This window comes from Anser cygnoides, chromosome 7 (assembly GCF_040182565.1).
Source record: "Anser cygnoides isolate HZ-2024a breed goose chromosome 7, Taihu_goose_T2T_genome, whole genome shotgun sequence".
NCBI lineage: Eukaryota > Metazoa > Chordata > Aves > Anseriformes > Anatidae > Anser > Anser cygnoides.
In genome coordinates this window covers 25,509,652-25,526,032 of record NC_089879.1, presented here as the reverse complement: position 1 = coordinate 25,526,032, position 16,381 = coordinate 25,509,652, and the positions used below count along the sequence as shown (strand labels likewise).

General features: G+C 47.9%; 1 protein-coding gene across 2 annotated transcripts in view; it reads left to right on the top strand.

Annotated features, from left to right (window-relative positions):
• The first annotated feature begins 8,330 nt into the window (after positions 1–8,330).
• LOC106030903 (hexokinase-1) overlaps positions 8,331–16,381 on the top strand; it is a 42,129-nt gene continuing 34,078 nt past the window's right edge. Inside the window, exon 1 of one of the 2 annotated variants that reach the window (XM_048069341.2) lies at positions 8,331–8,431. In XM_048069341.2, the coding sequence (XP_047925298.1) occupies positions 8,345–8,431 (87 nt within the window). In that variant the 5' untranslated portion in view covers positions 8,331–8,344. Of the gene's footprint in view, positions 8,432–15,085; positions 15,266–16,381 lie in introns of those variants that run through there. The other variant, XM_067000179.1, reaches the window with a different exon arrangement.

Below are 16,381 nucleotides of genomic sequence, written 5' to 3'. Positions count from 1 at the left end.
GCCTTTGCTTCTCTGTCTAGTGCCTCTTCTGAGTTGTGGGAAGAACCTGCAGGCAAGTGGGAGCTTTAAATCTGCGTCTGACAATATTCAGCAGCATTGTCGTTATTACAAAGGTGGCTTGTGGATAGGGCCTGTCAAATTGAAGCCAAATATCCCTCTTTCTCTACACTGATAAAGAACTGTTTTATTTGGCTATAGCATATCCAAAGGCCTGCAAACACCAGGAAAAAAAAACATGCTCTTGTGTCACCAGATGCCCTTCCACTAACTTACCCATCTCAGAGTAAACTGAAACAATACAGTACAGAGAAGCAGCAGATCTGGAGTATTGCAGTATCTCCTTTAATCCTCTCTTCTTGGCTATTTACTTCTGCTCAGGCTGTCAGCAGAAAGTGGGGCCAGGAAATGTGTTTTAAGCCTTAGATAGGTCAAAAGTAACTATCGTGCAGGGGATAAGCAGCTGGATTTATATAATTATCTGTAATAAGGCCAACAGGTTTAAATTTAGCAATGGCAAATGTAAAATTTGAAGATACTTTTCCTGGTTTGTAGTTTTTACAAGCAATAAGTCAACAGCTCTCCGAGTGTTGGAGCCACAGGATGGGTAAAAAATAGTAGCTGGAAGTCATTTTTGTTTCTGAAGGAGTTCCTCGTGATGCTGAGCTCCCTGTGCAGAGCAACGGAGAAGAGACAAGTTGTGAACTCACGTGTAATGTTTTCCTCCTCCTGCCATGCAGCTTAATATGTTCCTTTTTCATTATATTTCAGAGTCCACAGAGTCACGGAAACTGCTTGCTGTGTAGCAGAGGCAAAGTTATATGTAGCTGGGTACAGGAAAAAAAAAAACACATCAAGGGTTGGGGCTATGCAGAGCCTAGAAATAGTGCTTTTGCACTGGCTGTTTTTCCCCTGGGCATTCTGCGATCTTGTACTAGCTTTGTACTTCTGGGTCCTTTTGGGGACGTGGATTGTGCTAATCTGCAAAAGTACATCTGTGGGTGAAATATGTCCCTGTACAACTGGAGAGAGGTGACATGGACTTGCCTCATGATGGACACGTGAGTATGATGCAGAGAATGTATCGCGCTTCTGTTCTAAAGGCGGCTCTGCACAACTGGAATGCATATCAGTAACAACACAAGGTAAACCACTTGTGCAGATTCTTGCTTTAAATTTAGAAAGGAATTCTATATTGCTTTGGATTTTTGTTTTAGTCTTTTTAGGGAAATATTCACACAGTCAGTTTACACCTCTGTTGCAGCTGTTCCTTTTCTGCAGTAGATTAACCCCACACAACAATAATATATATATATATATATATATATTTGCATCTGCATTTTTTTTTCCAGTGAATCTGTGGGTGTTGTGGAATCTGGTCACATGAACCTGAAACTCTGCTCGCAAAGTGCCTGGCACTTACAGCTCTTGTTGTAGTCCCTAAGGCCCAGCACACACACGCTCTTGCCTTTTCTGTAGGTTTGCTGTGAACCCAGGCAGCTGCTACACAGACCTGATAACACGTCTGCTGGGGAGGGAGATGGCATCCAGGCTGGGGAGGCTGCTGAGAAAGGATTTTTTTTGGGCAGCCATGGAGGAAGGAAGGGCTGTGAGAGTTATGGGGGCTACAAACATCCCTAGTAGTTTCCCAGGGATCCTATAAACACACAGGCTTTCAGCTGACACTAAGACAAAACATTCTCCATCCGGGTAATGATGCAGCATTCATGTTGCTGGTTACGTTGGTGTGTGGAAACTCAAGGAGTGTTGCAAACTTGCAGTCTGTTTTGTATGGATATCAAGCCCCTGAGCCAAAACCCTTCTATGCACGTGGTATGTAGCGATTTGGTTAAAAGCCCTATTTTAAAATAAAAGTAGAGGCCTTATATTAAATATGACACAGTATTCCGTATTCTGAAAGACACATAGTACAACTGATCACATAACATTGGTAGTTGATTTAAAATAAAATGGGATTCTTCCAGTTTAATGTCTTAGATGTGCTTTTCTACTGTGTTTTGGTACCTTGATGATATTTCACTTCTGTGGGTTTTCCCTCCAGTCAATGTGTTTGGTGCTTCTTGAATTTACTGATTTTTGTTTTGTTGCTTCTTGAAGACATGAACATCTTTTTTCAGATCCAAGTCATACATTTGATTTGGAAAGTTTTAACTGGGTAGAGGTATAAAGGCTTTTGCTTTCTAGAAACTCCCAGTATGAGGTTGCAGCTGTGGGGAAAAGGTGATCCTAAAAATGATCCTTTCAACTGTGGGGAAAAGGTGATCCTAAATATATCGTTATTCCTGCTAAAAAGACATTTCAGTGGCTATAGATTTGGACAGCGCTGGTGCTTGACTCATAATCCAGAGAAAATGCAGTAGCAGCTCGTTGGTGACATCCACCCTTTGTCAGTGCAAAAGTAAATATAGGATCATTTGTAAATCTTTCAGAAATCCTGATTAGCATAATCTCCCTTGGGAAGTCAGTATTATATAGGATTAGCAGATCAGTGTAAAGAAGTCAGGGGTTGAAATGTAGGTAATACCGAAACGAAAGTATTGTTGTCATTTGTTTCTTTGCATTTGTAAAGTGAGCTGTCTTTTGTTTGGGATCTCAGATACAATGTCAGTGTAGTGGTGCATGGAGAGGGAGGAGGGACTTTGGAGACTCAATGAGTGTTGTCCAGCTTTGTAAACTCACAGTCTTTCTCGTAAGGACCTCCGCTGCCTTGGACCGTCACTGAGGGCCCATCCAGAGCATTTCCCAGACTTGTCAAGTAGGTAGCTTGTCAGTCAAAAACAAAACAACAACAAAAACCCACAACACAACATCACGAAAAAACAGCCATCATCAACAACAAAACACACAAACAAAATAAAAACAACAACAGAAAACATCACAGAACTATTCCTATGCGTGAGTGTGGATAGCCTGTCTGGGGAGGCAGGGAAATCAGATGTCTACTTTGTCCCAGCACTGCATCCGTTCAGTGGATATAAAGCAAGGTATAAAAACACAGAAAGCTTAATTAATGTTTTCCTCTCTCTCGTTGATCCTATTGCATTGCAGGTGCACATTGAAAGTGCTGTAAAAATGGTGGTCACATTTATCAGAGAAGGAAATGCCGAAATAATTTTGATCTTGTTGTGTGCTTTATAATGTCTTCTGGATTTCAGCCCCTTACCTACCCAGTCTTACATATTGTCTGTGCCTTGTGTCTGAGGGCCTCACATGGCCTTGGCACCTCTAGAGATTGTACAAACTGTGCCATGAAGAGAGGACAGAATAGGTAAGAAACCCAGTAAACATGGGTTCCTCCAGAAAACCCTTGCCACTAGCACAAGGAATGTGCTACAGGAAAACAGATGAAAGACTCCAGGCTGGCTGTCTACTGTGAAGGAATTGAAGACCCAAATGCTGGTGAGCCTCAGCAATTTGGAGCTTGCCAGGAGTGGAAGAAGGTCCTTTCACTCTTTATTTTTCCTGACTGATTTTTAAAACAAGTAACAGAATTCCTATTCTTATCCCCAAAGCATTAAGTTAAACCCAAGTAATAAAAAATAAAGCTGTATGTTTTTAACAAAAAATGCAGAAGGGGGAGATGGGCAGGGGAAAGACCAAAATGGTTTCACTGCCACTATATCTTCTTTTCTCCTTTTTGTTGGGAAGGATAAAGACTTTGCAGAAGAAGGGAGAGATGTGTGAAGAGTATGGCACAGCAACAGCCAAAGCTTCCCCATAGATTTGTTATTGCAGATTGGAACATCTTAAAGTAAGTCACAGTAGTGGAGAAGAGGGGTAAGAGCAATGCAAGATGTGATATGTTATAAGCAGTGAATTACAAGGACTATTTAGGGATATAAGTAAATCAACTGTCTCAGTTTATTATTATTTTGTGAGCAGCATAAAAAGGGAAGGGAGGCAGTGGGGTGGCTACTGTACTAGTGTCTGTTTCCTTTGGACTTGGCGGGACGACATAGCTCCTCGCCTTGGGCATTTCAAAAACGCCAGGGTTCAGCTCTCAAAACACCAGTGATGTTGATTCAATTTACTATTTTTGTTTTTCTTAATTTGCCTCTTGCTATTTGGAAATTCAGCTTGGCAGAGGTTTCTGTGCACCTGGAAAGGCCGCAGGAAGTCCCAGTTCCTATAGGGCAACCATACGGTGATGCTGGGCCATCTGGTTAGCTGTAGGACTTGGGCTGCTCCCGTGAGGCTGTATAGAGGGTTGTCCTCATTGCTGCAGTCTTTGGCCCCTCCTGGGAGTGAAAAAACGCTGTACTCTGCTGCTGTGGAGAGCTGGAGAGCAGGGTGATATGGAGGGGATGGGTCCTGCGGGGCTGCGTTTAGCACAGGCGTTCCCTCAGCAGTGGGGGAAAGGCACCTTACAGGGTGAGCTGAGGTCCTGTGGCAGCAGCCACGTCTGCCTGCAGCTGCATGAAAACACAAATAAAGCATGGTTAGGATGACAAGAACGGTTGTTGGGACATAAGCAGTTAACAGAGCAGAGCAGCTGGTGATGGACAACTTTGTTGTAGTGGGGAGCTCTCTGCAGGAGGAGAAAATGGATGACGGAAGGGCACGGAGTCAGAGTCTGTGAGGGTCTGAGCAGGTAAAGAAGGAAGATGCTTTCCCAGCAGGCATGTCCTAAATACTTCAAAGCGGAAAGTTACAGATGCTGATTTGGGAGCTGCAGCTGATTCTGGAAACAAATGGGATAAATACTGGCATGAGAAAAAAAAAAAAGTTGAAATGCCCGAAGGGCACATCTGCTGCGGCTAGCGATTCTGCAGGAAATGCACTGAAACCAGAGAGAGACGAGGAAGGTGGAGATAAACACGGCCCCCAGTGAAGCCAAATGAAAGCCATGGGCCTGAGAAGCGCCTGCGATAGCGTGCCGAAGATTTGGCTTTCTTTCTTGGCTCTCCAGTGAAGTAGCTGTGCTTAATATGGGCCCGAGTTCATCTGTGCTGAATGAATTTTAAAGGTGTTTTGTGTTCTGAGCTTGGAAATCGTACTTTGGAGACTTTTCTGTTGCTTTCAAGTGTGTGTTTTCAGAGTAAGGGAGCAGCATTGTAGGTCTAAAGCCTAGTCTGTTAGTCTGAAATTTGAATAATTGCATGGTCATTAAGTTTTGCACAAAAAGGAATTGACTCTAAAAGCAGCTGATATGTTATCATGATTAGTGCAATAGCAATGCCTTCTTTCATCACAATGAAGTTACATTGTTAGAGAGCATAATTGACATTTTTTTATTGAAAGATTAAGAAGAACTTGTTTACAGCTTGCAAACAAAGAGGTTTTAATTCAACTAACTGCAGCAGGAATAAGCAGTAAGTGGCATTTTCATCTGCTGGCCGGTTAGCGCTTTAGCTGCAGAATGCTGCGGATAGAGAAGTATGAAGGAATTTGCAGCTCAATATCTGCCCAATAAAGCGTGCACCACGCTGGCAAATGCCAGAAAGCTGACAGGGAGAAACCTTGAGTGCAAAGAAACAAAGAGCTCTAGTTAATATTAGCACCTTTTGGGAAGACACTGGGTTTTGGAGACCATCTTCATGACGCCTGTTGTGCAAAGGTCAAGGTATGGCATTTCTGAAGATGCTTTTGCCATGGAGCCATCGGGATAACACCTGTCAACTCAACTGGGTGCTAAAGTAGGTATCTGGTTTATTTTTATATCTCTGGATTTATTGTTTCATGGTCTAATAGACTCAGGAGCTAAGTGGTACTGGCATTTCAAAGTGGCATGTTGTGATTGGAAGGGGATGCTTTGTAAGTATTTGGAAAGCAGATCCAAATGAAGCACCATTGTCACTCCGCTGCAGAGGGACTTTTTGCTCTTTAAGTATATTTGGGATCCTGTTTGTGCTGTTGGTTGTCTCTTAATGTCCAGATTGCTCTCCAGATAAAGCCAAGAGTATGTGAAAAACTCAGTTTTATTTTTACGCAAATTTCTCTTTTGCAGTTTGAAATTGACCAGACTTATTGTCCCAGCTCTGATCAAAGTTTAAAGAATCTGAGTTGAGGCCTGTTGTTTTGAATAGGTAGTGCTTCAGAGAGGCAAAAATTCCCTGAGTACTTGGGGTGCTGACAAAGCACTGCAAGGAGGGTGATTGTCCCACCACCGAGGAAACTGTTTTTTAAGCCACGTGCGGTGTCACTGCTATCCAGGGGGAAGGAAGGGGTTGTCTGGGCCTGTACTGAAAAGCCTGAGACCTCCTGACCTCTGCATGATGCGCATCCCTGCAGATTGGTGCTGGAGGCCTGAATCAGTAGCATCTTATATTGAGGGCAGGTGTTAGAGCAACTGAGGAAGATTTTCTGGGTCTCAAATGCTGCCCGGTAGCCACAGACTGTTTCTCCTTTCCAGACATGAATTCCTCTGTCTGCAAAACCAAGTTATTACTTTATTCTGGGTATTTCATCTTCTCGTTTTACACTAAAAAAGAAAAAAAAATGCTACAAGAGACAGGCAATGGAGAATCAATATCTCATGAACCCAGACTCTTGAGTTTCTGTCAGGAATGGGTCAGAGAGATTGAGAAACCTATTTAGTTAAAATAAGGACTTTCTGATACTTACATGAATTTTGAAAATTTTCTTCCCCGTCTATCATTTTTTTGTGTGTGTGAAAATCTGAGAATGAAAACATCAGCCCAGAATCCCTTTGAGGTTTGTATTTGACCTGGTGTGCTGGGTTGGCCACGGGCTGGCTGCCAGACACCCATCCTGCTACTCTCACCCATCATCCTCATCAAGATAGGGGGAGAAATTCAGGTGTCACGGGCAAAACAGACTTGACTGAGGGAAAATTAAGTTAATTCATTGCCAATCAAAGTAGATTTGGATTGTAAGAACCAAAGACAAAATTAAAAACGCCTTCCCCAGCATGGACATATCACCAGTGTGAGGACTGGCCCCACTGTGGTCTCCTGATGGGCTGTCAGTCTCTGCTCTGGCACCAAGACTTCCCCTCCTTTTTGGGGCTTGCAGGACTGTTCCTCACGCTTTTTTTCCCCTCACTACTCTGATGTTCGGTATTTCTTCAATTTGCCATTTCTTCAATTTGTTTTCCCCCGAGGGAGTCAGCTGTGGCTTGCAGTGGGGCTGCTGGAACATTCTGGAATCAGCTGGGCAGCCATGCGCTCTCCCTCAGAGTCCCCTCAGCCCCGCCGCTGGCACCTTGTTCACCTGGCAAATACCTTGTGAGAATCAGGGTGGCTTGAGGGAGCAAAGGTTGAGGTGGGAAGAGGAGGACCCCAAAAAGGCTTCGTGGGTGCCCTGGGGGCTGGTCAGGGCTGGAGCTGAACCCTGAAAATGAACATGGGTGGAAAACCCCCTCACAGGGAGTTCGCTGGCTCCTCAAAAGCTGTGTGAGAGAGCTGGGGAGGTGAGGGGAATCCGCCTGCAGACGTGGCTGACCATGGCAGGTGCAGGTGGATTCTCTCTGCAGGGCCTGTCACCCCTTCCCTTGGCAGCCAAAATGGTGGTGGGGATCCAACAGGGTGCCCATCCTGGGGCAAGGCACATGGGAGCTGAGCCTGCCATGCCGCCCTCGTCCCCTGTGGTTTTACACTGGAGGTAGCTTTGTACATCAACCTCTGCTCTCCGGAGAAAGCTCTCGGCCTGGTCCCTAGTTGCTTGGGGTAAAAAGTGCGGGTTTTGTGATTAAGACTTGGAAAATCACAGAAGCCAAAATCCTTGGTCCTTGCTCCTCAGCTCATGGAGGTAGGCTGGGAGGAGCTGTGGACATCTTCCTCCAACATCTCCTGAGGCAGATGGAAGAGGTTGGCCAAAAATACCAAATTGCCACAGCGCAGCTCAAAATCTGCTGTTGCTCCTGGATGACGCTTGACTGCAAGTCCAGCTTGTGTGACTGTGTTCCTGTACTGATTTTTGGTGCAAGTTTCATATTTTCAAGGCCTGGCAGGTTCTTCTGATTAGGATAAGTCCTGTTACCAGGACTTGAGTGTTGTCTCACAATGTTTGCTTAAGCCCTCCTTCCCTGTACGCAGCAGGAATTAGACGACTCTGCCATAGCATGGTGCCATGCAAGGGTCGATGTTTTGCCCACACGTTCCCCATTTCCACCATTACTCTGGGTCACCCTTGCTGTCTGTAACCCATATGCCCCCCATTTCCCCTGTTTCTTGGGGTGTACTAACCAAGGGTCTGCATCTGCTGTACCCCAGCTGTTGGATGGGTTTTGAATAGAGCACCTGTCTGCAAGGTATATACAAGCCTGTGGGGTGTCCATAGGCATCCTGAGGGTGGGGGAGCAGATGTGGAAACCTACAGGTCTGTCTCCTTTCTTGTTGACAGCCCCCTGTGATGACAATGTGACATGACAAGAGGTGCTCTCGCTATGGCTACATGGAAGGAGCTGAATGCCCTGGATGTGCCCGGCTACTGCTGCTCCCTGCTGTGCCCAGTAAGTAACTGCCTTGCACCCCTTTTGGGCTAAAGGGTGGTGGGTGTCTTAACACAGTATTGGAGCAAGCTTGCTGTCGTGTGTGTTTAACACGGCCTGGAAGGAGAGCTCTCTTACATTGGGTGTTGCTGGAAAAGGAGGCACAACCCTGAAGTCTCTGCAATTAATACCTGTACCAGTGTGGGTTTGGGACTTGCAATGCAAACTGATTTTCACTAGGATCAAATGCTGGATCAAGGAGAAAGATGTACACTTAATGGAAACTGGTCTCAGACTGGGCTGAGAGGTAGCACCTTGTTTTGAACTGGTTATTAGTGGACAGCCAAAAGAGGGGGACAGATCTTATTCTCTGTACAGTAAAATACAAGCTCTTCATTACAGTTTTACTGCTGATGTAGAAAAGATGCAATATGGTTAAGACACATTTTTGGAATGTGTGATTAAAACCCTCTTGGGACAGTGCATACCAGTGCACAGTAACCAGCTGCTTGCCAGAGTTTACCTGCATTTTTACCCTTCCCTTTCCTGCACGCTTTTTGTAAGGATGAAGGGTTGGCTTTGTTGTTGTAAGTCATCCAGCACAGAGGGTGTGTTAGAGCTTTTGACAAAGTGCCTCCATGATCTGTGAGGAGCTGAAAGCAGATTTAGAAAAGCTCTATGTAGTACAATAAGTTAGGTTGTGTTTTCTTCATTAAAGTAATCATAACTGCCTTGTCACTTAAGTGAATTGCTGGTTATGCAGGCATTCTTTAATTGAGCTGCTTCTGCTCTGGATGAAGGATTTGAATGGAAATATTTTAAACTTACGTCCTGCCTTCTGGAATTTCAAAACAGTTTGAACTCTGTATTATACTTAATTTTTCACTGTCATTTCTGTAAAATTTCTATTAACATTAGAAATTAAGTAGTGTATCAGAAGTCTGCATTTGTGCTCATTTCAATTTGCTGGAGTCAAGAGATGTTCTGTGAAATGAAACAAATGCTCACCTCCTGGTCAGGAATGGCAATTAATTGATTTTAGGTTCATCAGCGTAGAAACTCTGCCCTTCTCTTGCCCTATAAACTGTGTTTGCTGAAATGCTGCTATGTATGTGTGTGTGTATGTATACACTTAAGGTCTGCAGTGGTGACTTGGTACCAATGCACTAGTAAAAGTGCTTCCTTGGTGCAACAGTTTTTACCTCAATGGAAAAAGTGTTAAACTAAGAGTGGTTGTTGCTTTCCTCTGTGGAGATGTAAAAGTCGTTGTAATCTTTTGACACTGGGGAGAGAGAAGTTGCTGTGGTGAATCCCCGTTCTGCAGGGGATGTCTGTAGCACTGAGGAGATGGTGCCTTCCTTTTGCAGCTGCTCTGTGGTGGAGCTGTCAGGTACGCTGCTATGGGGAGGGAATCCATCTCGGGGCGGTATTTGGGTTTCAAGTTCCTCTTAAATATTATAAAATACTGGAGGATAGGAGATTTAGACTATTGGTATTTATATAAATATGGGGTGATAAAGCTTCTGAGTTTGGGCTTTGAGATTAAAGAGTGACAAGAGAGCATTTAGTTGTAGGTAAATTCCCAGTTTTGCTGAGTTCCCTGTTTGAGTGTTACTGAAGCAGGGTGCTGGATCACCCCATTCACAGCTGTGTCTGGAGAGGCCTGGACTTGGTGGCTCTTGGCTGAGGCCCGGCTCTCGCTGCCAAGTCGGGCTCCTCTCCTGCCACTGCCTCAGGAACTCTTCCTCTCCCTACAGCAGGGGAACGCCTCTCCTCGTCCCGCTTCATCTCCAGCCAGCAGGGGAGGCTTGGACACTAACAGTGCCGCCTGTCCTCCCTTCCGCCCTTCCGCTCTGCTGCAGTTTTTGCCCTCCCGTTGCGTTGGCTTTTCTCTGCTGAAACACTGCGCAAGCAGACACTAAACCACTTAAAATTATTAGCATCTTTGTCGTACGGCTGCAAAGAGAAGCTCTGCTGTGTAGCACGGTAGCTGGAGATGAGGTCATGTGGTGGTGTGACTCTGGAGAGATGTTTCTTGGCGTTAACCACGAATGTGAGGAGCAGGGGAGGGAAGTTCTTTGTGGAACAGCTCGTGCAGCCCATGGGTTTTGGAGGTATTGGTTAGCTAAAGGTGGAGTAATTGTTTTGATCCCAGTTAAATGAAGTTTGCCATCATTAAGGTTTAAAAACAAATCATCAGCTAGACCTCCCAAATAGTGTTTTTATTTTTTATTTTGTTTATTTTTTTCCCCTATGTGCGTTCTCCCCACCAGCGGCCGCTGCAGGCAGCGACAGCGGTGTGTGTATCACAGTGATGCTTCCTGACAGCCCAGACACACTACTAGGCATGGAAAATGCTAGCTTTTAAAATAAAGTAGTAGAACTTAAATTATTTTTTTGATGACATATAATATACATTAAAAAGAAAAACAAACTATTAGGCAGTTGTTAGCACTGGCAGTCCTCAGCCTGTGTCACCAGAAGGCCAGGAGAGGGATCCTACTTTCCGGGCCAGAGGTGGTTGTCTTCTCTGGGCTCTCCTGCCAGAGCTCTGGCAGTCCCACCAGGTCCCTGCCTGAGGGCCTCGCTGATATTTGGGTGCAGGTGAAACCCACAGCGCTTTCTTGGCTGGGGTGTCTGGTTTGGTGAGACGTGCCGAGCCTGTTCTGGCCCTTTGTTAACCAGGGGAAGCACTCGTCCCTAGGAAACATGCTCTCGTGTGCTGTACCAGGAGCATCAAAACCACCTTCTGAGTGCCTGCTGCTCCATCCACGTGTGGCGTGGCCTTTCCCATGCATGGAATGAGATCTCCTCAAGGTGCTCCTAGCTAATCGTGTTTCTTAATAGGGGAAAAATGAGATAAAACATCCCGGCCCCCGGCCGGCTGTGTGGTAGTGCCTGCTTGCCATGCCTCCTGGCAAGGTGAAATTGCATAAGCAATTCAGCTGAATGAGGTTAAATGCATTAGTAAATCGATATCTGTGCTGCTTTCAGATTTTCTTAGTAGCTTCTGCACCGAGTTCAGCACAAATGCTCAGTGCTTCCTTTCATGCTAGCACATAGTCTCCTACTGAGAAACGGGAGCTTCAAAGGAGATTAAAAAATCCTCTTGTTAGTTGGACGTGCTGCTATGAGCTGGTAAATTACTGTTTCTTAGAGATGCTGCTCTCTTTCGCTTTGCTTTAAGTATCGTGAAGGGAAAATGCAACGTGGATAAATGTGGATTGATCATTTTTCAGACACTTAAGCAAACAACAGCAACCAAAAAAAACCCCACAACTACCACTTGAATTTTTCCTTACAAAAGTAGGAATGATTTAGCAGCTGTGTACATCAAAGCTACGCGATGGACGTGATTAAAAACTCTCTAGGAGTCACATCTGAACACAGACTAATATAGAACAGTAAACGCTTAATGAAGAAACATGCAGGGGGGGATGGGGGGAACACCCAGGAGAGTTGATATTCTGAATGACTTCAGTTGGTACAGCTAAACCTGGGCAATAAGATTAGAGCACCATCAAAATAGCTGCAAGTCATCAGGTGTCACCTTCAGCCTCTAGTGATTTGTCTTGAGGCACGGTAGACTTCAAAATTAGCCTGCTGGATGCCTGGCAGCGTACATTAGGTGCCGGTAATTAATTGGCTGCTGAATTGATCTTTTCCAGTAAAGCAGAAGGAAAAACCCAGGGCTGGATGGTAAGGAGGTACAAGAGCCTCGCAGGAGGCGGCTTTCTCCGGTATGCAGAGGCAGGGAGCTGCGTGGTTGCATCAGGCAGCCTCTGCACAGCTCCTCCTGGCCCCCCAGAAGTAACACCAGCATGCCTGGCAGTGCAAAGAGGGCTTGCAAGGGGGCTGGGTGTCCATGGGGGTATTTAGCTACCCTGCTCCTGCATCCCAGTGCTGGTCACAGCACGCAAGCTGCCCACACGCTCACCTATCCTCCCTCACAAGGTGCAGGTTAAAGATACTAGATGTTCAAACAGCGCACTTGTTTTGCTTCAGGTGGGCTGTTGCTTTTTTTCTAATGTCGTTTAGGGTGTAGAGTTAATTTCTTCCTGAATGCCACGCTCAACAGCTGAAGACAAACCACGTTGTTTGCAATACTCATTAAACCATGGTGCCGTCTCCATTAATTGCTGTTGACTCTTGTCACATAAACCACCTCCTGCTTAAGCGTATGCTTTATTCTCTAGTTTATTTGGGGGTTTATATTGTGTATGGGTCTTATTTTCATTGCACAGAACTTGGAAGGCTTTAGAGTAATCGTTTTGAACTTTTTTATTGCTTTTTATAGCTTAAAGGAAACCTGAGCTAGGTGTTCTTGGTGAGTTTTGAAATATGTAATACAAATGGTCAGTGGAGAGAAAAGCCACTGTAATGATTTGTGAAATTTGTGATTTCAATTCACTTCTAGGTAGGTGAAGAATTCACTTGGTAGATGAAGAAAAATAAATTTGTCCTTCCCTTGATTGCTCTTAAGACCTTTGTTATTCCCAGCCAGTTTGGATATTTTGTACCTCTCAGTTTTAGCTGGCTGATTCAAATTCCTCGAGAGCTGAGAGGGCGCGGTTTGAATTGCCTTCATTTGGTCAAAGATTAGCTGAAAAGAACTTGAGCTCATCCAAGTGTGTTAACTGAGTGGGCAGACACTCCTGCAGCGATGTTTCATGCGTTTAGGTGGTGTTGGAGCTGGCAGTGATATGAGGACAGCCTGTACACCTTGTGTAGAGGCAGCACCACGAACGTAAGGCGTTCAGGAACCGAGCAGTGCCAGGCTGCCCTCGGACAGGAGCAAAAGGCAGATGTAAACGCACACGTGCACAAAATGACTTCTTGTTTGCAAATTTCAACCTGGGCTGCTGCAGGGCAGCTTTTTGGCGAGGACGTCTGACAGCCAGCATGCTGCCGGCCAAGCCGGGCTGTAAGCAGGGCGATTTTTGGCGGGGGATGAAAGGTGTGCTGTCCCCTGGGAGCAGGGCTAATGGTACGAGGCAATCGTCATGGCCCTGTTAACCTCAGCAGCCCCAGGTTTTGTGCTCCTGAACGGGCAGGGGGTTGGTGTATTTCCAGTTGGAGAACTGTGCATGTCAGCACAGCTGTTTTGGCCCTTTCTTGAACAATTTCCCTGACTTTAGCTGCCACATTTGGTAGAGATGGATTCAGGCTGGGGCACATGTGAAAAAGGCTGCTGATCCAGCTTGGTCGTCTTCTGGGAAAGGAGCTGAAAAAAGAGCTAGCTCTGTCGTACTTAATGAAGGAAAAGCCGGGAGGTGTACGGTTACTTTCCCGGGTATTTATAGCAAGTGAGCAGCAGGGAGTTAGGGGAGCAGTTTCAGCTGAAAGGCGAGGTTTAGCAGATGACAGATGGATTGAAAACAGGAGCAAGCCTGGGCCGGGAATTAAAGATAATTTCTAACCAGCAGACGAGGAGGAGAGTGTCTGAAAGGTGAATGGCACCCGAGTGGGAGCTTGGTCAGCCTGTGCAAGGGTGATGTTGCAGGACGTGCTTGGGAAGACGCTGCCCAGCTCCACGTTTCTGTGCCACCCCTGAGCTTTGCGCCTGGTCGCAGGGCGATGCCAGCAGCAGGGCAGCCCCAGGGTGCCTTCAGGTGCGCAAGGCCTGCGCCAGGAGCACAGGCAGGTTTGCTCATTAGCTTGGCAAGCAAACGAGCCAGAGGACCATCGCTTGATGAAAATCTCACTGAGAAAGGGCTAAAGCCGACATGGTGGCGTGGAGAAGGAAATCCTGTCCGGCCGGCCTGCGCTGACTAGGGCAGCATGAAGGAGGACACGTCTGCCAAAGAAGCTCGTGAGTTTTGCCAGTGCAACCATTGAATTAAAGCAGCATTGAAAAGGAAGCCGGAAACTCAAGGAACAGGTTTTGAATCACTTGGACTTTGGCAGACAATTTCCATGCAAATCAAGCCTCCAGCATCACTGCCGTTTGCATGGGTGTGCGTTCCTGTCCCCGTGGAAGGACAGGGCGTGGGGGAGAGCCCTGCGGGCCGCTGACACGTGTCACCTTGGCGTCTGCTCACATCCATCCTTCGGCTTGCAGAGGGGCATCGCATCGCTGCACAGGCCCTCGGCGGCTTTGCAGCGGTGGACGCCTCCTTGGGGAACGCACGCGGCAGCGGCACGTCCCGGCCATCAGCATCCTTGAAGCAGGGATTTCACTGATGGAGGAGATAGGAGGTGGCATCCTTCAATGCACAGCAGTCCAAGAGATTCTCCTTCTTTAGGGGACCACCTGGGGGTCTCCCAGCAACCCCAAGGGGCCGAGGCTGTGCCCTGCTCGCTCTGGTCCCATGGTTTGTGGCGAGGGGATGCTCGGGGCGCCCTGGCCATGATCCCACACGCAGGGCAGAGGACGATGTCTGGGTCAGCTCCGCTGTTTTCCCAAAGCTTTCTGGGTGCAGAGGCTGCTTCTGAAAACAGCTTTAGCTCAGCATTTTAAAAAAAATATATATTTTGCTTTTCCCTTTCCCTACTAGAGCTTAACGAGCAGCAGGGAGCCTCCAGCAGCCCTCGGTGTCTGTGGGATTGCTGTAAAAAGCCCCGCAGGGTAGGGCGGTGGATTGCCCTCCTCCTTCCTCCTCCTCTTCTTCCTCGCTGCCGGGGCCAGCACCGCGGGGGCTTCGTGCCGGGCCGGGGCTGCGGGCGGAGCCGGAGGAGGACGAGGAGGAGGAGGAGGAGGGAGGGGAGGAAGGGGAGGCGCTGGGCTGGCGGCGCGGCCATCCCCGGGCGCCGCATCGCTGCGTGCGCGGAGCCGCCCGTGCAGCCGGCAGGATGATCGCCGCCCAGCTCCTGGCCTACTACTTCACGGAGCTGAAGGAGGATCAGGTCAAAAAGGTAGATCGAGCCCCCCCGCCGGACGGGCTGCCCCCCCGCCCCGGGCCGAATAGCCTTATTTATTCCATTTTTAAAAAAAATGGTGAATTTTGCTGCTGGCGTTGCTTTGTGTCCCCATAGCGACCCCGCAGGGAGAGAAGTGGGAATAAATCCTGTCTGCAGCCCCCCAGGGGGCTGCGGGGCGAGGGGCTGCGGGGTCTGGCGATGGGGATGGCAGCGGGGAGGAGGAGGAGGAGGATGATGAAGAGGATGGATGTCCCTTCCTGCCCCTGGGATCCATCGCTCCGGCGTGGGGGTGGCAGGGATAACGCGACGGCCTGCAGCTGGCTTTTGGGTTCCGTATCGCCGCCGCTCCTGAATTTATAGGGAGCGATGAGCAGAAAGAAGTTTTTCTGTGGGTGTTTTCAGTTTGCCTTTAGCCCTAGGTGACTGCTGCTGCCCCAGTGGTACGGCCCTGGCTTCAGCACGACCAGAGGAGCGGGTGCGGAGCGCGGGGTAAATAAAAACATGGCAGTTGGGTCCCGGCTGAGCCTACAGGGGGGCTGCAGGGAGCCGAGAGCCCAGGGCTGGGGATGCAAATTGGGAAAATAATTGCAAATGTCACCGAGCCCCGCGGTGGAGCCGGGCTGACGTCACGAAGCGGAGGCTTCCCCTCGGCCACCTCCTCCGGCGGTGCTACGTGACCGCCTCGGTGCGCGGCGAGCACCCACCGAAGGAAGCATCCCTAGAATACTTGGAGGACGCCCCAGCAGGGCCGTGCTGTACTTCTTACCCCACAGACAGCACCAGGCTCCTGGGGGAGACATGTCCTGCTCCTCAGCGCTCACTCCAGCTGCTGCAGAGCCCGCCTGCACCCCTTCCTCTGTCGGATAAAACCCGAAGCAGCACCCCCTGCCTTCCCCGTCTCCTTTGGTGGTTCTGGTCTTCTGCTTTTCCGCCCAGCAGCTCTCGCGAGGAGCTGCAGGCAGATTTCTGCCTCTTCTGTCCCCACGCAGCGGCTCGGCCTTTCCCCCAGCCCCTTATTTTCCTGTTTCTGGGGGATTTGGACGCGCTGTGCCCGCGCCAGGCTTGTGTGCCTGGGTAAGGCCTTCTCCGTCTCGCTGTGCCTGTTATATT